Genomic DNA, 21945 nt, shown 5'->3' with positions numbered 1-21945 from the left:
TGAGTCGGTGTCCCGCTTTGCCCTCATTCCCCTTTCCATCATTTACGGAGGCCGCGTGCGCGACATGTGTCAAATAAACCAAAAAAAAAAAAGTGCACCGCGCTTCCATGTGAGCGCTCTCTACTCTCCTCTCCCGACGCTCGCGCACGCGCGGATGTCTATGTGCGCGTGCATGCGCGCGCATTGTATATGTGCATGTGTGTGTGTGTGTGTGCGTACTAGCCCGCCCCCGCGCGTGTGTGTTGTGTGCGCGTGTGTATGTTGTTATTATTATCCTCCCGCCTGCCCGCGCCTCTCCTCTCCTCTCCGCTCCGCTTGTCTCCGGCGCGCTCGGCTCAGAATGGCCAGATTCACGCAGAGTGAAGCGAGGCGGCAGCAGCAGCATCAGCATCAGCAGCAGCAGACTCCCCCACAGCCCGCCCACGCCAGCGCGCTCCTCGACGCGTCACCAGCACCACTGTCAGCAGCCCCGAGCCCGCAGCACGCGCACCTCGCGGTCCCCAAGCCCATGAGCGGCCCCGAGTCCGGCTCCGTGATCCACGCCGACGGCGGCGCCATGAAGGACCAGGACGCCATCAAGCTCTTCGTGGGCCAAATACCGCGCAACCTCGAGGAGAAGGACCTCAAACCGCTGTTCGAACAGTTCGGCAAGATCCACGAGCTCACCGTGCTGAAGGACCGCTACACCGGCATGCACAAAGGTAACGCGCTTTAACGGTACCGGTGCGCGCTCTTGGACAGAATACGCGCACAGTTGTTTATGATCCAAGCGTGTTTTTATTATTATTATTATTATTTTTTGGTATTGCTCAGTTATTTTCCATCTACCAACACTCGCCTGTCTGCTAGTGATTTTGGCATCTCTTCAGCAATTCTGTCCTGTTAGGATCACGACTGCTAAACAATAACCGGAATCATAAACAACAAAGACAAACATTTGTTGATGATAAACAACAAGCCACATCACGCTTCTTCGTGCACGAACAAACTGTTTTTCCGCCCCTCCTCATAAAAGAAAACAACGTGTCACGAAATAACCCACAGCAGGTGGACACGCGTGCGTGCTGGGGTCACTCCCACTTGTTTATTGCACGATTTGTGCTCGCGCTCGTAGAAGTAGGGCATCCTGAAGAACGGCGCGCGCGCGTGTTGAGCGTGGATGATGTTAATATTAACACTGAGATTAAGCCGTGGAAGAGTATATTACAAGTGAACCATTTGTGGGAGATGCTTAAACATTTGCATGCATTATTTGAATGAAAAAAATAATGCTATTTAGGTTTGATGTGAACGCAGCTTACAAACAACAACAGCAACAATAAAAACATACATACATACATATATACATATATATATATATATATATATATATATATATATATATATATATATATCTCATGTCGGAGTGACGTTTTACGCACGATAATATTGCGCAGCTCTAATTCTCGGCGCGTCAGTGCACGCGCGCAACATTTTCCGTACAGCGTTGATCAGGACAAATGAAGTTCATGCACATTAAGCTTTTCCAAAAAAAAAAGAAGTTTTTTTTAATATATTTCCTAGCAAAATAAGACGTAAGCAGTCTGTTCAGCACGCGACAAGTTATACGCTTTTTAATATCGGAGTCACGCGAATAAAAAACAAACAAACAAACAAGTTGAATAATACGCGCGCGACGTTTAAAAACGTGGCAACACGCATCTGATTGTGTCTAGTCAGATAGCTTATTAGGCTTTTTGTTGATGCATGATGCGTCACACTATCATTTCAAGGTAGAAATGCATGGAAAACCTCGTGGTCACGTGGTCAGGAGATCAGATATACTGTGGATCTGCTGTTGAAAATATGTAAAGCAACGTGAATTCTTTGACTTTTATTTTCTTTACATCTCTGCTGTGCACCTTTCTGACCCTTGAGAGATATACAGTCTCTCTCTCTCTTTCTCTCTCTCATTCACACACACACTACAGTTTCTAAGTGTAGTAGACTTAGACTGGCAAAATCGATCAGTGCAGGATGCTTGTCATTCATTCATTCATTCATTCATTCATTGTTTTGTTCTCTCTCTCTCTCTCTCTCTCTCTCTCTCTGTCTCACACACACACACACACACACACACATATACACACACATACACACAGTTCATAGATGTAGTAGACTTAGACTGGGAGAATAAATCAGCGCAGTATGCTTGTCTTTCTTATTTCTTACACACACACGCACACACACTCACACACACACACACAAGCCCATGCTCCATGCCGTCTCAGGGCTTAATTGTTACATTAGTGTTCAATTAACATTGATTTACAATTTTGGGAAGGCATGTTACAGAACACAAAATCAATAGAATAGTGGTGAGACCAGGTTAGTTACAGAGCATGATACTGTGATTGTGTTTGTGTGTGTGTGTGTGTGTGTGTGAGAGAGAGAGAGACTAAGTGGAACCCTGTAGGGCATACATACATATGTAATATCTAATGAAAGCCTTTTATACCACAGCATTACTGTATTCTCAAATCTGATTGGTCAGAAGGTGTTGATTAACACATTTCTGTTTATGTGCTGTTTTGAATATTCTATTGTTTCCATAGTAACAACTCATTCACAGAGACTTGTATGGTGGACACTCCACATAATGTAAGATTAATCACAGCAAATTTTCAAATTGCGTTGTTATTTAACAAAGAAGAACATCTAATAATACAGCAAAAAGTCTTCATACATAGGGGACTATGTTTGCCTTCTTCAGTGGATGTTCGTGGACATCCGCTTCTCAGTCGGTCCGCGACACTTCCCGTCTTTTTGAATTTGTTAATAAGTTTGGCAGCAGTGTTGTGTGTGTGATGTGCTCGCCAAGTTTCCTGTTAAAGCCCATCTCAACCTTGTGACAGCTTCCAGATCCAGCCATGAGAATGATTCCAGTACATTCTTCTTTTGTCAAAGGCACTCTTAAAGACTACCTGAATATATATATATACATATATATATATATATATATATATATATATATATATATACATATAAACTAAATATGAAAAATTTTGGAAGACATTTTGCTAAAAAACCTTAATTTCCCCTGTGTATGGAGTTTTTTGGGACACCGTGTAGATATGGAAAAGTTTTCTGTGAGGAAACATTAACTTCCAGAGAGAGAATTAAGAGAGAGATGGCGAGGGAGTGACAGCTTCTAGCTGCTGTGACGTAAACGATAACAGGAATGGACTTCTATCCTGGACATGCCACGACATTAAATGTAACTACAAACGGATAAAAAGTACGATGTGTCATCCTTTAATAAATGAAAAGCTGTAATTATTGGCAAATTGCCTTGTGTTATAAGAGAAATAAGACTCTTTGGGAGCGATGTAACTCTGTAACACTTCTGTAACTCTGCTTTGCGTCAGGCTGAGTCGTTTTCTCATGTGTATATACACAAGCATACATACGCAAGTGAGGACGTTCATGCACACACACACACACACACACACACACACACACACACACTCCATTGCTCTATTTGACAGCTAATCAGATGGTGTTACTTCTGAAAATGAAAGAAAAAACTTCCCCAAATTCACCCCAAACGTAGATGATCAGTCAGCGCTGTTTTACTGACGCTGATATTGTTAACCAGTACATGACGCTAATACTTTTTTTGGTTTTATTCGTTCATTGTTTTAGCTGTAGTGCAAATCTAATCTAAAGAAGCAAATGCATGGGGTAAATATCCATCCATCCATCCATCTTCTATAACGCTTATCCTTCCTTCAGGGTCATGGGGAGACCTGGAGCCTATCCCAGGGAGCATAGGGCACAAGGCGGGGTACACCAATCCTGGACAGGGTGCCAATCCATCGCAGGGCACACTCACACACACATTCACACACATTCACACACCCACTCCGGACACTTTGGACACTTTGGACATGCCAATCAGCCTACCATGCATGTCTTTGGACTGGGGGAGGAAACCGGAGTACCCGGAGGAAACCCCCGCAGCACGGGGAGAACATGCAAACTCCGCACACACAGGGCCACGGTGGGAATCGAACCCCCGACCCTGGAGGTGTGAGGCGAACATGCTAACCACTAAGCCACCATACGTGGGGTAAAGATAAATGCTGTAAATGTTTTTTTTTTTTTTTTTCTCAAATGACTGTTTTAATGTGGCAAATAGCGTTCTGAACTTGTGTCTGTGTACCCGTTCAGAATCTATGTCAAATCTGATCTGATAATTATTCAAGCCAATATCAGTCCAATGCCAATATTCAGTATTGGATTCCTACTAAAAGTGATTAATGTGGCTGTGAACAATCCGTATCCGAATATTTGTATATCGTTTCACACACCACTGTTGCCGGGAGTAAAGAGTATTCGTTTTGTGCATGAAGAGAAACGGAGAATGATGAATAGGTGCAGAATAAGTGGCACATTCCTGCTGTTTGCTGTAAACCGGCTCCTAAAGCGGCACAGCAGTTATTCCCTGTTTCTCCATGCCCGATTTGCTTTTCGCTATGATTTAACCATAAGTCATCATTTGCTCTTGGTCTGGATTACACTCATTCGCTCGCTCTCACTCTCTCTCTCTCTCTCTCGCTCACTCACTCTCCCCAGCACTTTCTATACATTTATAAGCATTTGACTTGGGTAGGAGGTCATTTCTAACACACTATCTTCATATCCGAAAGCATCTCTCCTCAATCCATCATTCAGTTTTGCATTAGCAGTGTTCACCGTTTGGGTACTGGTCGAGGACGTGAGCGTCCATCATCCAGAAGTAATTGTGTGCTCACGGATTCGAAGAGCTGCTTCTAAATATTGCAATAAGCAACAGGATGCTCTCAAGAAAGATGAAATGCATCAGCGAGACGTGACAAGAGCTCGCGCCTATTCACACAAGTGTTCAGATGCAAGAATACACTGGCCCAGGCTACAATTTATTATGCATTAGATTTTCATTTCATTCACATGCATTAGATGATGGGAGGCCACTACAGTGTGTTCTGGTGTGGAGTGGAACTGCAGAAACAGGAGCAAGCGTTCATTTCTGAGGGATCACGCAGTAGAGATTACAGTCCAACTGAAGGAGGCATAACCAATGTTCCTGTCAGTTCCAGTGAAGGAGGTGTGACTTCTGCATTTGTCAGTCCCTCAGAAGGAGGTGTAGCCTCTGTGTATGTCGGTGCCATTCAGTCTAGTGGAGAAGTAATGCCTCCTGACCCTGTCATTTCGAGTCAAGCATCCTAAAGAAAGAAGGAAGGGCTTTTATGTCTGCCAGACCGAGCGAAGGTGTAATCTCTGTGCCTGCAAGGCCCAAAGAAGTAGGTGTGGTTTTTGTTCCTGTAAGTCCTAACTGAAGAAGGCATGGTCTCTGTGTCAATTTCGGTAAATGTCCTTTGTGCTTAACAGTCCCAGTAAAGGGCATGTCCTGTGTGCCTGTCGGGCACTTTGAAGAAGGTGTGGCTTCTGAGCCTGTCAGTCCCAGTGGAGAAGAAATGACATCTCTACCTGTAAGTCCTAACAAAAGAAAGCGTGTCATCTATGCCTGTCAGTCTCAGTGGAGGAAACATGTCCCCCGTGCCTGTCAGTCCCAGTGAAAGGGGGAGTGTCGTTTATGTCTGTCAGTCCCTTTGAAAGAGATATGTACCCTGTGTCCTGTCAATCCCAGTGAAAGTGGGAGTGTCGTCCATGTCTGTCAGTCCCTTTGAAAGAGATATGTCCTCTGTGCCTGTCAGTCCCAGTGAAGGGGGAGTGTCGTCCATGTCCGTCAGTCTCAGTGGAGGAGACATGTCCCCTGTGTCCGTCTGTCCCAGTGAAAGGCGGAGTGTCGTTTAGGTCTGTCAGTTCCTTTGAAAGAGATATGTCCTGTGTGCCTGTCAGTCCTAGTGAAGGGGGAGTGTTGTCCATGTCTGTCAGTCCCTTTGGAAGAGATTTGTCCCCTGTGTCCTGTCAGTCTCAGTGAAGGGGGAGTGTTGTCCATGTCTGTCAGTCCCTTTGAAAGAGAGATGTCCTCTGTGCCTGTCAGTCTCAGTGAAGGGGGAGTGTTGTCCATGTCTGTCAGTCCCTTTGAAAGAGAGATGTCCTCTGTGCCTGTCAGTCCTAGTGAAGGGGGAGTGTTGTCCATGTCTGTCAGTCCCTTTGAAAGAGATGTGGCCTTTGTGCCTGTCAGTCTCAGTGGACCTTTATCCCTATAGGCCCTAAAGAAAGAAGTCTATGTCTATCAGCCCCAGTGAAAGCATGACTTTTGAGCCTGTCAATTCCAGTAGAGAAGGCATGGCTTGTCTGATAGTCAGACCTAATGAAGTAGGTGTGGCCTCTGTACCTATCAGTCCCAGCAAGGGAGACATGTCCTGTTTGCCTGTCAGTTTATGTGGAGGAAAAATGTCTCCTGTGCATTCCCATTGAAGAAGGCATGGCATTTGGTCTTTGTGCTTTTAGGTCCTAAAGAAAGAAGGCATGTCCTCTGTGTTTGTCAACCCCAGTAGCAGTGTGGCCTCTGTATCTGTCAGGCCCTGTGGAGAAGGCGTGCTCAGTTCTATGGCTGTCAGTTTTAGCAAATGAGGCATAGCCTTACGGTGGTTACAGTATAAGTCAAAGTGAAGGAGGCGTGGCTTCTTGGATGGTCAGTCCCATTGAAGGAGGTATGGCCTCTAGGATGGTCAATTACAGTAAATGAGGCATGGCCTATGTGCCTGCCAGTACTAAAGAAGGAGGCGTGGCCTCCCATTTCACACAACTAGATCTTTTTTCCCTTTGTTAAAAGATAATTTTCACCAAGCCTATAAACGGAGATGTTTTTTTTTTTTTTTTTTTTTTTTAAATCAGTCTGTGTTTCTAGGAAACTCATTATAACAAAGCGTGTTCCAAGTAAAATATTATAGTCATCAAAATGTGATGTGCTCTTTGCAATGTAATGTATTGATTTATGGCTACTGGATGTTTTCTTGCAAGCGGTGTCAAAAACAAAGTAAAATGAACATCAAACTGTTTGCATAATACCGAATTACATCCTATTGCATCATATTGCGTCGCATCACATTGAATTGAATTGGTTGGCTGTTGCAGATTTATCTTTCATACATCAGATTGATTATTATGTATCAAAATCATATCATCTTAGAAGCATCGTATCATCTTCGAAGCATAGATACACAGCATCAGTGATAAATCTTATGCGTGTTGTTGGTTTCGAAAGTCGCCGTTGCTGCTGCGCTGAAACCAGCCTGCTGTTTGCAGTAATTTGAAAATGGAATCTGTCAGGCTTCATCTTCAGTATGTGTAAGCCTGCACATTCAACAAACCTCAGAGCTGGAAACAACCATATTCTTTATGTGTTGATGGTTTCGCTCCTTACATGTGGCCTCTAATAAAGGAAAATAGCCAGTTGCCTAAATATCCAAATAAGGATTTTCATTTTAATTGAAGACCACTGATCGTGTTAAATAACTGCTTCAGTAACACTAGTGGAACTATTTCAAACAACCTGATAGGGCTTTATATACGAGTATAAATGAATAGGTTTCTGGAGAAGAAAAGGCTTTTCTACTCTGACAAACTCAAATGGATTCATTTGCATGTAAATTTGGGGTCTTCAAATTTGTAACCCAATTTTCTTCCAATTTAGTTGTTGGAAATTTCCACTCCATTATCTAGGTCTCTTTCTATTGTATAACAGTTACCAATGCATGACAATCAGGAATAACACATGCTTGCTTACACACACACGAAGCCAAATATCTGCTTTTTTTGCCGTTCACTCCCATTACTTGTATACACATCCATGCAATTGCCTGTGATTGGCTAGTATATCTACACAAGAAGCATGTCTTGTTAAGGACTCAGCATATCAGCATACCCAATACGGAGATGACATCTGCAAGGGCAACATGATGACCGCGGAGTATGGAGTGCGGCAGTACTGCAGGTGGCGCTATTAATATTACATGACAGTTTGCGCTGCTAGATGACAGGAGTCATCCATTTTGAAATCGGCTTGGGCATGCCTTGTTTGTAACGACCAATCAATGGCTTGGACGTACTCCGCTGTGTTTGCCTAGCCGCCATGTGCATCACACGGCAAGAGTAACCTCCATAAGACATCTGTAATAACATAGAAAACGTCATATAAAACGTCGTCTCCGCATGACGCACACTGAGGTTTTTTTGCTCTGTTGGACTATAGCGTCGGTCTCCCAATGATAGGATGAATCTCTACTCTTTTATTTTTTCGGTTACATTAACATAACATACAATAACAGTACATGAATAATTATGCACCTGAATTGAATGGAATTAATACTTAGTCACTTAACTGAGACGTAAGCCTTATGGATTCATAGGTGAATAACGACCACCTTAAGTACATGTAAGTAAATGTTTGTTAGTTAGTGTATTAATGAACACGTAGGGGTAAACTAAATCACACATGCTCTATAGGAAAGAATATGAATTAAACGTTTATATAATTTGCCATATGCAGCTGCGTACACAAACATCATTGGATGGCGCTGGATTACTTTCATAATTTACATCGATCCTCCTTATCGAAAGTAGAAAGACGCACTAATAATAAACACCAATAATTTAATCTCAACCCATTTTGCCTCGTTCTCCACCCATTTCTCTTCAAATCCCACTGTAGTACCAGTACATGGTCTGGGTGGATAGGGCCCGGGGCACTGCTCCTTTAGCCCACAAGTGTGAAATGAATACAATAACATTAATTCATTTAGCTATTATCTGTTGTATTAACATTTAAAACCAGTGTTCTATAAGATTATTTTCTGGTGTTTTAGTTTATTTTGATTGGTACCCTGTCCAGGGTGTACCCCGCCTTGTGCCTGATGCTCCCTGGGATAATCTCCAGGTTTCCCCGTGACCCTGAGAAGGATAAAGCGGTATAGAAAATGGATGGATGGATGGATGGATAGTTTATTTTGACTGCTTTACTGTGTCTATGTCAATCGGGCGTGTCTTTCTACGTCCAATAAAGTGGATCGATGTACAGTACGAAACTAGTCCAGCACTTTGTGTACGTAGCTGCATATGGTAAATTATATACACAATTTGAAATTCATTCATTCTTATTCTGTCCTATATGATTTCCCATGTGTGATTTAGTTTACCCCTACGTGTTAATTAATACACTAACTAACAAACATGTACTAAAATGTAATTAAAGCGGTCGTTATTCACGCATGAATCCATAAGACTCATGTCGTAGTTAAGCTTAGCTCTTCGTTAGTTCATATTTAAGTAAGTATTGTAAAGTATTATCATTTTTCTTTCTTTCTATTTTATTTTATATTTTTTTACAAAGTGTAAGTCCTGGACCAAGACTTTCAAAAGTACAAAAAAATGTCAAAAAACTTCTAATAGAATTTATATGCAAGAAGCAACCTCATAAATGTGAAATGTTTATTATGCTAGCAAATGGAAGATCAGACCTGAGCCAAGAGAAGCGATCTTTTATGAATTTCCCATTGGGACTTTAAACCAGACTATGAATAGACCTCAATGCTGCACTCACTACATTAGAATATACATTAGAATAAACCGTTTGTCAGAATGCAAAGCACACCATTAATTGCACCTTTGTGGCCTCTTTTTTTTTTTATTGCTATTAGTTACTGGATAACAGTAATGTGGTACTCCATTACTGAGTAACAGTCTGGCTAATTTATGGCACAGAACATTATTATTGCTTATAATAATAATCAGTGGCGTAGTTTTGGTGAAGGGGCTGGTTTTTGTAGTAATAACAATAATCATCACGTGACCATATAACGTCACGCATGGTTGCACTTTTTAAAAACACTTGAAATCAGCCAAACATTTGAATGAATATGGAGTAAAGAACTGGCAGGGTGATATGAGGTTCATAAGTAATGTAGTACGGTCAAAAAGGCACTTGTTTACTCCCGGGACCTAGAAAGTAAAGCTAATCAGAAAGCATGAGCGAGATACAGTTCATGGAGAGATATCGTTGTATTTTGTTGCATTAAAAGCTGTAATCCCTCGTGAACACACAAACGGGAGCGGAACATGATAAATGAGACACGCCGACCCTCCTTTGCATTAGGATTCATGTTTATGCAGCGCTTGTTGCGTTATTTGAAAGGTACACTTTAAGCATAATAACATCATGTACGTGAGGTCATTTCTATTGTAGTTCAAGTATTGCCTCTTCTCCAACAGTTGCCTCCATAAATCACTGCATGAGAGAGCAATACAAAGGACTTCTGTCACACTGTGTTTACCTGCACGTGTAGTTTTCCCTCAGCTGTAGAAACAGTTTGCTATAAATATCAAAAAAAAAAAAAAAAAAAAGAGGGCCCAGGTGTGCAGTTTGAATGCATAAGCGTGGTAACCCCTTGTGCTTTTGTTAAATGGCATTCTTTGTGTGTGTGTGTGGGTGGGGGTTGGGTGGGGGGATGAAAGAGAAAGAAAGAGGGAGTGATTAGTTCTACATGGGGTGGTCTGTGCACTCCTGACACACAGCTTTGCTCCGAGGGCCGAGGTTGGGCAGATCTGAATGCGACTGACTTAATTAAGGTTTACAGGTTCCACTAGACTACCGCATATATAATGCCACTTATTACAAGGCAATTATACAGGAGCCGGGTGAGCTTTGTGGCTGGTACAATGAGACAGGACGGGAGGAAGGACTGAAAGGAAGCCCTTCTCTGGGCCACCACTGATATGTGCGCTATCCAAATCTAGATATTTTCGAAAGTAGTTTTTTTTTTTCTTTTTGGTCCAGGTGTCAAGAACCCGATCCTTGTTTAAAGCTGAATAGCGTTCAGCCTTTATGATTTTATCTCTCTGTTTCTGATTAAATGTTCCTCATAAGCAATTGTATGGATGAATACCTGCTTGAACCGTTTTAGACCGCTCAGTTTTATTAATATAGCAGTCATTTTTAAAGCAGATATCACAACACATTATATTTGTTCTACACTGAGTTGTAGCTATCTGTGAAAACCTTTCATTTTGAAAAAAGATCAATCAGTCCGTACAGGATTACGTGGAATTTTTTTTGTGACTGTTTCCGGCAAAAACGCTTGATTTTGCTGTGGCTTTTTTTCAAAATGTGTTGTGCTTTTTTGTTGGCGGAAAAATACTTTTTTCCAGACAAACTTGATCTTTCGCAGTGATCTTTTAGCTATACTTATGTTTGACGCACATGACTGAATGGATGAACGCGCGTCGTGATGATGTCACATGATTCGTCTTGGCCCAAATCTGCTGAAAATCTACGGTAATTTTGTAAAAATTGCAAGCTCGTACAAATATCGTGGTGTTTCCATAATTTCGCATTCATTTCTGCGATTGCGAAATCCTGGAGGGACTGATAAATGGTTCGGATTTATTCATAATCATCGGTTTATTTATTTTAGAATATTAAAAATTCATTTGGAATGAACAGTTCAGACTACATCTCATGGGTGACAAATTAAATCTACTTATTATTATTTTGTACCAAACATGGCATGATGGTGCAGAGGGTAGCGTTTCTGTCTCAGAGCTTCCAGGGTTCGATCTTAAGTCGATCTCGGGTTACTGCCCGTATGGAATTTCCTCCCTTCTCCAAGAAACATGCCAGTAGGTGGTTTGGCTAAGCTAAATTGCAACTAAGGTGTGTGTGCGTGGTGCTCTGTGATCCATCGAGGGTGTATTCCTGCTTCATGCCCTGTGTTCCTTGGATGCACAACCCCGACCAGGATAAAGTGGTTGTACTAAACAGTTTCTTCAGTATCTTAATTTGTCAGTTGTAGAAGTGTTCATTATTATTATTATTATTATTATTATTATTATTATTACTCATAATCAGTGTGTGCAAAATCCAACTTTCCGACCTTAAGCCCTTAATCAACCAAGCGGAATGGGAAGAATGTCGAAATAACAAATTATTTGAAATAAACCAGACTGACCCATGGGTATTTATTGAAGGGCAAAGAACCACCGAAATGTCAATATTGTCATTCCCTTGACTGTAAAACCATTTTTTCTGGTCTGCCCTATTTTTAATGTCATGAGAGACAACGGCCTTTTATCAGGACAAACTTTGAAAGACTTGTTTTGTAAGATGGACCCTTTACCATTTTTATCACAAGTAAATATTTTTTTAATTTTATAGAGTTGTCATGTTGCACAGAATTGTTAGATTTTTTTTTTATGAGCTGAATTTGATTAAATGTTTGATTAATATCTGTATTTGCCATCCATGAAATAGCCATTGAAGCTGGTATGGCAATACATTTCAAACAAAATTGATTAATTAATTTATTTATTTGGATTGCACTTGAAAAATGGAACGCACATAACCCACTAGGAAAATAATCCAACAAGAAATTAGTACTTTGTCTTGGTATTTGTCTTTCCAAACTTTATGTAAATTGTGAGTTGAATGTTGTTGTTCTTCTTCTTTCGGCTGCTCCTTGTTCAGGGTCGCCACAGTGGATCATTGGTCCGCATAGTTGATTTGGCACAGGTTTTACATAGGATGCCCTTCCTGACACACCCATCCCATTTTAACGGGGCTTGGGCCCGGCACTGAGTACAATCCCCAGTGGGTGGGGTTCCATGTCCGGGAATCGAGGTGAGACCGCGGGACCTTCACCGTTAGACCACCAGGGTAAATTGTGGTTAAATGAATAATAAATAATAATAATAATTTTTAAAAAGACATTTGGCTGTCGAAGTGGAACAGCTACCAGTATCTGTAACACCACGCAAATACGAGCGCATCCACGAATTCATAGTACTTTACTAAATATAATGTCCAAACAGGACAGGACAGAATCATGTACACTACTTTTGGATATATTTGCCGTTTTTTATTATGATTTGTTTTTCAGTATTTATTTCGATCATCAAAAAATCCCCACCAATTATTTCGCTTTTTTTTTTTTTCTTGAACAGGTTTGTCATTTGGTGAAATATGGTAGGGTGAAGAGTTACGATCGTAACGACTATAGACTGATGGGCGATCAATTCAGTGGAGAAATGAAATGAGTTACTCTTTCCCCTTCATTGTGTGAGTGAGCTCTAGAACTGAGTGGCCAACCTCAGTAAATAAAGCTAGAAGTATTGAGGGGAGCGAGAGAGAGAGAGAGAGAATGAGAGAAAGAGAGAAGGGGTGTGCAGGAGTGAAAGCCAGCGAGAGTGTGTGATTTCTGGCTAGTGTAAACAGTGTCTGTGCCAATTTGCCTTTGATCCCTGACTGACACTACACTACAGACCACTGTAGCCTGCGCTCACCATGACCACTTCTCTCAGCCTCACTTATAGCTCCTAGCACTCTGCTGCCTGCCGGACATACAGAACCTGACTTTCATCCGTGACCTTTCCACTAGAATATGAACGTCTGTCTTTTGAAACAAGATACGCAGCAAAAGGAATAGTGTTTACTCTTACAGGATGAAGTACTTTATATCTTGTTGCTAAGGTATTATGTGTTTGTTTGAATCTAATGTGAGCATAAAGTAGTAAAAGGTACTCATGCCACGCAAGCGTGCAATCTACCATATCCTTAAGTTATGCAACGATTAGAGAGTACACTAAATAGCAAAGTCATTTCATTCATTCATTCATTTATTTACTGTTGTGCCCAAAAGTGTGTATACCCCTTGCAGAATCTGCAAAATCTTGTGCAAAATCGTGCTGCCTTCTTGAGCATCAGTGAATGTTTGCACCTTTTGTAATAGTCGTGTACGAGTCCCTCAGTCATCCTCAGTGTGAAAAGATGGATCTCAACATTGTATAGCCGCTGTTGGAAAGGGCTCAAATATGCAGAAGATGCTGGAAAAGCTAAGAATGTGCAGGACCTGGATGATTTTTCTGAAGAACAGTGGGCAGTTTAACTGGTCAGGACGAACAAGTATAGTACGACATGTAACTTATTTAAGGAATAAAATCACAGTGTGGCTTGCTCTTATAGGAAAATAATCAATGACATGGTGCTGTGATGCAGAGTTACTGTAACTACCTGAAAGTTGACTATGTTCCAATAACAGCTCGTCCCCTGTTGTGTTTTATTCCTCGTATACAAAATAAATTTGCCAAAGATTACAATTTTTAAAAACTTATGAAAGTCCCCGTGAAATCAAAATGGAAGTTTTGTGGCTTTTAGTATGAATATATTAGCCTTAGGGTTATATATAAGCTGGTGTGCTCCAAAACAATGGCAAAATTCGCATTTAGAAGATATATGCACTCAAAATGTACAGTCTCTCTCTACCACCAATACACATGGATAATTTTGATAGCATCGTTCTACACTCATCAGATTTTCTGTCCAATCGAATGTTCTCTAGAATCTGAGGTGTCCCACCAACAACATTATAAAAATCTGTGGCACTGACTGTCAAGTACGACTTAGCCTGGGCTGTGAGGTAGGCGAAACGTTATTGGTTATTTAAAAAGGGGGAGGAGCCACTCAACAGGAGCCTGCCCTGACTTCCTGTTTCAGTAGGAATGATGTCACACACATCAAATAACGCTGCGTGTTTCAAGGCACTTCACGGGGATTTTAAAGCATGACATGATACTTTCTATATGTTGGTAGTTATGGCTAATGTTGTCAAGTGAGGTCCTGATATCACTTACATTATATCTTATCAGTAAAACATAGTTAGAGCTTTATATGTGACTGGTAAAAAGCACTGACACCTTTCAAAAACATACATAAAGTTTTTTTTTTTTTTTTACATAAAGCTTCACCATATTAACAATGAAATGGTTTTTCTTCATGAAATAACATGCTTTAAAAAAATTAATAAATCAGTCAATCAGTTATTACCCACACAACTCTCCACCATGCAAGTCAATTTCATTTATTTAGGAGATATTTATCTGGAGTCCCTGTATAAGTTGTAACTACAGTAGCCGGAATAACTGTCCGAGCTCCTGTTATAGAAGATTAAAAACTCCTTCTGGGCAATCAGATTTGAGAATTCAATAGCGCTGTGGTAGAATTTGTATCGCCTAATAATTTGACGTGCTGTGTCGAGCGCAGATTCATATGCATTTATGAGCCAGTCATGAATGAGTTGAAAACACTTTCTCCATCACTCATTTATCACATGCTTTCTTTATTGATTTTAGCGATTTTCATATAGAGATGCATCTTTCAGACGTTCAGGAGTTTCTGGAGGTTTTTTTTAGACTAACCAGTGATTCATAGCAGGAGTTCAAAGGCTTTTTTAAGAACAGTTTCCACATGCCCTCCTCACTGATTTATTTTACGCTTATAATCAAAGTATTCAAATATAAGACACAAATATGCAGCATTATTTACTGGAGACATTAGACCTTAATATGCCTGAACTCTGCATCCACGTGACCCAAACCAGTTACGTTGTGTAAACTGTACATTTGACGGTGATACACACTTTGTTTCATTTTAGCAGTATTTTTAAAAAATGTTTCATTAAAAAAAGGCAATTTGATTTATGTTGATATAAGTTATTAAACTAGTCAATTAGGCATATAAATGTAATTTGTGCACGCAATTGTTCCTAAAGTGACTTTTCAGGCTTAGTAAATCACACTGTGGGTGTTAAATAAATCCATTTGTGTTGTCACTGACCTGTATTTCATCCCGTAACGTCCCAAAAAAATGGAGTATTTTTTCCTCATTTGGAATCCTCTGTACTGTATAATCTGGTAGTAAATCAGCTTGTACATTTTTCGAAGGCGTTATCATTTTTCAACACATAAACCTAAGTTCATTGTAAGCTAATTTTCACATGCATGTGTTTACCGCATCGAGAGATCATCTGGCTAAGCTTGTGCGATAATGCAGCTCCACATTGACACTGCTACTGTAACACTGATCATTCCGACAGCCACTTTCACACACACTCCATGGCAGAATGAAAGTAAGGGGGATAAAAACATCAGGATTGACTGAATCACACCACGGCCATTGGAAATCATTGATGGACGGTCCGTGGGGGGTGACGTTTGGAGCGGGTGGGAGCCGAGGTGTTGAAAAGAGGTCGTTAAAGTCTTGACCCGTGCACACCAGGACCCTCTCTCTGGTCCAAACCTCCAGAGGAGACAGTTATATAAAGCAGGTCTGATTGACGGCTCTGATCAATTTATCCATCCACCCGGGAGGCCCTTTTTCACACCCGCTGCTCGACCTGTATCACATCCAGGGTCGGTGTGACCTCGCTGGAGTCGTGACACAGGATCAGAGGGGGCCCTCGCGATCCCCCTGAGAGAAGTGAATTTTTAAGTGCTATATCTACCAGGCTGTTTTTAACACTAGGATTGAAAGGACAAATTGATTTAGGATAAAGGAACATGTGATCTTTAGCCTTGGCTCAGACTGAGGACGTAACCAAATACAAAAACATTATTCAGAACAGATAAACAAATACAGATATGAATAAAAAGTGCATTCTTTTATTTATTTATTTGTTTGTTTGTTTATTTATTTATTTATTATTATTTTTTAGAAAGCTTGCCAGAAAGGTTCACAGGGCATCTGTGATTAGAGGTGTACATCAACAAAAAAGTCGTCCGAGCATGAGGTTTTTATTTTCAAGCGGTCAGATGTGAAGCTTGAACAAAGTTCATGTTCATTAACATGAATATGCAGTGTTGCTCGATGCATTTACATTGTGCATTCATTCATCCTTAGTAACTGCCTGGTCAGGGTCGTGGTGGTCTAAATTACATTTAAAAAAAAAAAAAAACAGGCTATGTGCTTATTTATATTTTAGGAAATAGATCCAACTAAATTTCAGGTACAAACAAATATACACTATAAAATCAGTCCTGCATATGTCTATCTGAGATGAGTTAGGAATTCATGTGATGTAGTTGTGGATGAGGAACTGTCAGATCCAGAATTCACACACCATGCTGGCAGTGCTGCCATTTCTACCTCTGTTTTTTTTTTTACCCCCAGTGTTTTCCAGTCTTCGTGCAGGGGCATAGTGGCAGGGTTCATGTTTAATTCAAAAAGAAAGAAAGAAAGAAAGACCCTTCTGGTTTAGGCCACACCCACTTTGGGTTTAAATCTGAATACACATAAATATAGTTGCATTCGCATTACAACCATTAGCTCAGACACTACATACCGGGTCTGACAGAGAGATATGCAGGTGTTTTGTATTGACTTTGCATTAAGCTCAACTGGTGACTCACACACACACACACATATTTCTCCAATTTTCTCCAGGCAGTCACGCAACACTGTGATCAGAGCCGGTCAAACATCAAACCTACTATTGCTATTCCACTCCTACACTCTCTTACCCTTTATTTATTGATATTCTTTCCCCTCCTATCTCATCACAGTCTTTTCAACCTGACTCAAACTCACTTGGGTGTAATTAGGATGGAAGGGGAAGAGAACGTGATATAGATGTTGTCTTCTTTCTTCTTCGTGCTTCATTTTATATGTTAATAAATAAAAGGCTTGCACTTGGTTTTAAGATTTGTGTGTGTGTGTGTGCATATGTATTCTCATGCTGCCATATGAATATGTGTAGAATATATTATGCCTTTGATGAAAACATGCATTTGAATTTTAATGACGTAAAATATTAAGTACTCCAATGCATTTGAATATTAATGAGCCTATAATTTTTGTACTTATACAGACAGAATTGGAATGCAAAGAAAACTCACAGGGGGCTAAATGTCAACATTTTAGCAAAAGCTTAATGTTTCAGATTGATTTTTTAAAAATGTATCCACTATAACCCACTATGGGGTAGTGGTGGCTTGGCGGTTAAGGCTCTGGGTTACTGATCGGAAAGGTCGGGGGTTCAAGCCCCAGCACCACCAAGCTGCCACTGTTGGGCCCTTGAGTAAGGCCCTTGACCCTCTCTGCTCCAGGGGTGCTGTATCATGGCAGACCCTGTGCTCTGACCCCAGCTTCCTAACATGCTGGTATATGCGAAGAAAAGAATTTCACGGTGCTGTAATGTATATGTTAGTAATAAAGACTCATTATAATTATTTTTATTGGTCATATTTACCTAAAGGTGAAAATCTGTAATCTTCAGCTTTTTAAAAGTGAGTGCTACACAGTGTGTGAGAACCTACATAGTGCCCAAAAGGATGGCACTGTTTATTGAATTCCATCAATAAATATTTAGTGAATGGAGATAGGCTGTGGATCCACAGCAACCTTGACCAGGATATCGCGCTTATTGCAGATGAACGAATGAACAGCCGGTGTTATAAATTGAAATTGAAACTCTGACTGTTAAATGCTAAAAATACAAGTCATGACAATGAAGAAGGTCTTTCAAACACTATCTTAGTGGAAACACTAGAGCAACACTGTAAAAAGTCCTTCCGGTTACGTGATATTCATGCACCATCAGGCTGGAAATATCTATGATTGTAAGACAAAGACAAATTCTGCATCTCAATTCACCTACTATCCCACCGTGGCCCTGTGTGTGCGGCATTTGCACGTTCTCCCCGTGCTGCGGGGGTTTCCTCCGGGTACTCCGGTTTCCTCCCCCAGTCCAAAGACATGCATGGTAGGCTGATTAGCATGTCCAAAGTGTCTGTAGTGTATGAATGGGTGTGTGAATGTGTATGTGATTGTGCCCTGCGATGGATTGGCACCCTGTCCAGGGTGTACCCCGCCTTGTGCCCAATGCTCCCTGGGATAGGCTCCAGGTTCCCCGTGACCCTGAAGGAAGGATAAGCGGTATAGGAGATGTATGGATGGATAAATTCACCTACTATCCACACTAAATAGTATCCGAGATTAGATTTAGTGTGCCCCAGATCGTAGTTTATTGAAATGAGTATCCCAAATTGTACCCGGATGGTCTAGTATTTTGGATAGATTTTCGAAGTATGGATCCGTGGACACTTTTTGACCTAACATTGCCCACGACTCCTTATAAATCTATTGAATCAAGGGACCGGCAAATGAAATTATGTACTATAAATGATATAAGGAATAATGAGTGAAGAAAGGCTGTTATGCAATGAGGAGATTGTTTACGGTGACAGTGTGTGTAACTAGGCAACGTTATCTTCCTGTATATGAGGTATGAGTATGTATGTCCCAGTACTCGCATACTCGTTTGCTACACACTCACAAGTATGTATTTTTTTCTTTGCAAAAAAGAGTAAATACTTTTAGTGCATAGTATAAGTAGGTGATTTGGGACACAGCAAAAGACAAATTCTTTGCTTTGACAAAGCGGTCTTATCTCTTACTCTGGATGGACTAATTATACTGATGTAATGTAATTTACAAATATCTCACTGAACTAAAGCTTTCTACCCAAAAAAATTTAAGTTGATAAAAATTACAGTCAGGACAAATAAGCATTAGGACACTTTTGTGTTTGTTGTTTAATATACTTCCAGTGCAAATATCCATCTCAAATTTACACACATAATGTCTTTTGACTTGTTGTTACAAATATAGACATGACTATAAACAAAGATATGTTTACAAAATGAAATTCATAGTGAAATAATCTTATTTGGATACCACAAATTGGCAACATCGTTGTTGGCGTTTACAGCTTTGAGGCGACTATGTTAAGAACTAAGTTTTCGCAGCATTGGGGTCCAGTTTTATCCCATTCCTCTGTGCAAATCATCTTCAATTCCCCAAGATTACAAGGGTCCTTCTGATTGAATCAGAATTTCAAGATCCTTCGTAAATTTCCTGTGGGATTCTATCTCTTTTTTAGCAGAGGAGTTTTGCATGCGGTGTAATTGCAGCTTGTTGTTCTCCGTGTAGCTGTTTGTGCTGCTTTCAGGTCGTCCTGCAACTCTTATCTTATGACTGCTGGCTTCTCTCTGTTATATATATATATATATATATATATATATATATATATATATATATATAGGTTTTAAAAAAAGCTAGAGTTTAGTTTTTTTCGCATTAGAGGACTCTTTAACAGGTAAGATAATTTCGGATCCTTTAGCTAAAAATCTTAGGAGCCATGTATCAATAGACTTACAGGTACAATGGAGACTAAAAGTACACATGAGCTTAAACACTTGAATGTGGATTTTTGTCTTCGAATATGTAAATACTATATTATGTAATATAATATAATATTTGAATAGTATTCAAAGAGTAAAATTCATTTTGACAGTGTGACAGGTTGAACTGCCGAGATGTGTGTGTGTATAGAAAAATATGAAAAGAAACTCTGTGTGTGTGTATGTGTGTGTGTGTACACATTTGTGTCGGTGTATGAGTGACAGAGCAAGTGAGTTTGTTTGTGCTTGTGTGTATGTGTGTGTGTGTGTGTGTGTGTGTGTGTGGGCAGTAGTGTGTGGGCATGTGCAGTAATACTTTAATCCTCCTCTCTGTTCTCCAGGCTGCGCGTTCCTCACCTACTGCGCTCGTGAGTCAGCCATCAAAGCCCAGAATGCACTGCACGAACAGAAAACTCTGCCAGGGGTACGTATCTCTCCCTCCCTCTATCTTTCTTTCTCTCACATGCATTCTCTTGCTTTCTCCGGCTGACTCACTCAGACAGTCGTGCTTCAGGCTCACACATCATTTAATCCTGATTTTTTTCAATCTTCTGTATATTAAATATCCACACCAGGATCCGTACACAATGTACACATCCAGGTACGTCACCGATGTGTATATATTACATGAATAAAACAACATTCGCAATAATATCGTACCGATTGGGGCTGTGCTTCACGAATTTGCTTCAAAACACCTCATTGTTCAGTTATTTATGTCCTCCTTCAGGTGAACTGGGATATTCCCGTGCAGCCTGACAACTGTGTCATAGTGTACTGAGGGAAAGTTCAAGTTCAAGTTCAACCATCCAGCCAAAAAATAAAATGTACACAACGTTCCTTTTACATCAAGTGTCATTGGTCCGCCAAGACATGTTTAGTGACATGTCTGACATTCCTTCATTCGATGTGCACCGGTGCTGCCATGCTAATGTTGCTAACAAGTAAGGAAAGCTTATAGCTACCAGTTTAGCATTGTTCCAACTGCAGGTCTAAATGATCACACACGCTCCTGAAAAGACATCATTTGTTTATGTTTCATAAAATAGCCATACAATTTCATGAACCTTAAACTACAGCATATTATCATGCAAATTACTTCTCACATACAAGTCGGTCTTTAAACTATGGGGCAGGCTTCAGATCTTAAGTCAGGTGCTTATATGGAGTGAAACTAAGCTACTCTTCGTGCTGAGACAGAGTCGCTACAGTTTTTAGCTCTGCATGTCTGTTTCTCTGTTTATAGATAAGTGTCAGAAGCTGTATAAGCAAATACAGTATTGTGCAAAAGTATTAGGCACCCTTAAATAAACAAGAACAACAGTTAAAATATGTTTAAAAAATGTATTATATTTATATATAATTCTCATGGAATTTATTTGACATAGCCTACATTAGTGTGTCAGAACAAAAGAGCAAATTTTGGCGAAAGTGACATGCTGTATTATGTAAAAAGAGGTCGAGATATTACGTCCACTTTTCAAATAAAAAACATAATGGAGGCTGTCTCGGAGACCTGCAGCTGATTTCTCGGATTCCTTTAAAGATGCTTTTAAGTAGTGCTGGGTGATTCTCACAATTAATTCGTTTCATTCAAAAGAATGTTTAAACGCTATTTTCAAAATGCTCTAATCAAGACTGTACATGTTTATATATGCATATTTACATTTTTAATTAAAACATCCATAAATGCTGTTTAGAAGTTTAAACCAGTATGCAGGAAAAACACGTCTTGTGCTACTCCCACACACTGCGAGCTTAGATTAAAAAAAACAAAAACAAAAAAACCCGCCAAGATGAACAGGTAGCCCTTTGAACAACAAGTTCGTAGCAAAGAAAGGTTCAGGTACAGGTTTGAAAAGTCAGACGAATGAGTTTATGTAAAATAATAATGCTGCATTACATCCTATGCGGTAAATCGATGGTCGGAATTTTCGACCTCAGCAC

At 40.3% G+C, this 21945-nt stretch overlaps 1 protein-coding gene across 1 annotated transcript; it reads left to right on the top strand.

Moving 5' to 3' along the window:
• The first annotated feature begins 139 nt into the window (after nt 1–139).
• On the top strand, nt 140–20798 carry zgc:165603 (uncharacterized protein LOC571425 homolog). The gene is made up of 2 exons (XM_053651681.1): nt 140–701; nt 20340–20798. Exons 1-2 carry the CDS (start codon nt 155–157, stop codon nt 20486–20488), a joined length of 696 nt encoding a protein of 231 aa, XP_053507656.1. The 5' UTR covers nt 140–154; the 3' UTR covers nt 20489–20798.
• The last annotated feature ends 1147 nt before the right edge of the window (nt 20799–21945 follow it).

The sequence above is a fragment of the Ictalurus furcatus genome, chromosome 20 (assembly GCF_023375685.1).
Source record: "Ictalurus furcatus strain D&B chromosome 20, Billie_1.0, whole genome shotgun sequence".
Classification (NCBI taxonomy): Eukaryota; Metazoa; Chordata; class Actinopteri; order Siluriformes; family Ictaluridae; genus Ictalurus; species Ictalurus furcatus.
This window is presented reverse-complemented; position numbering and strand designations above follow the sequence as displayed.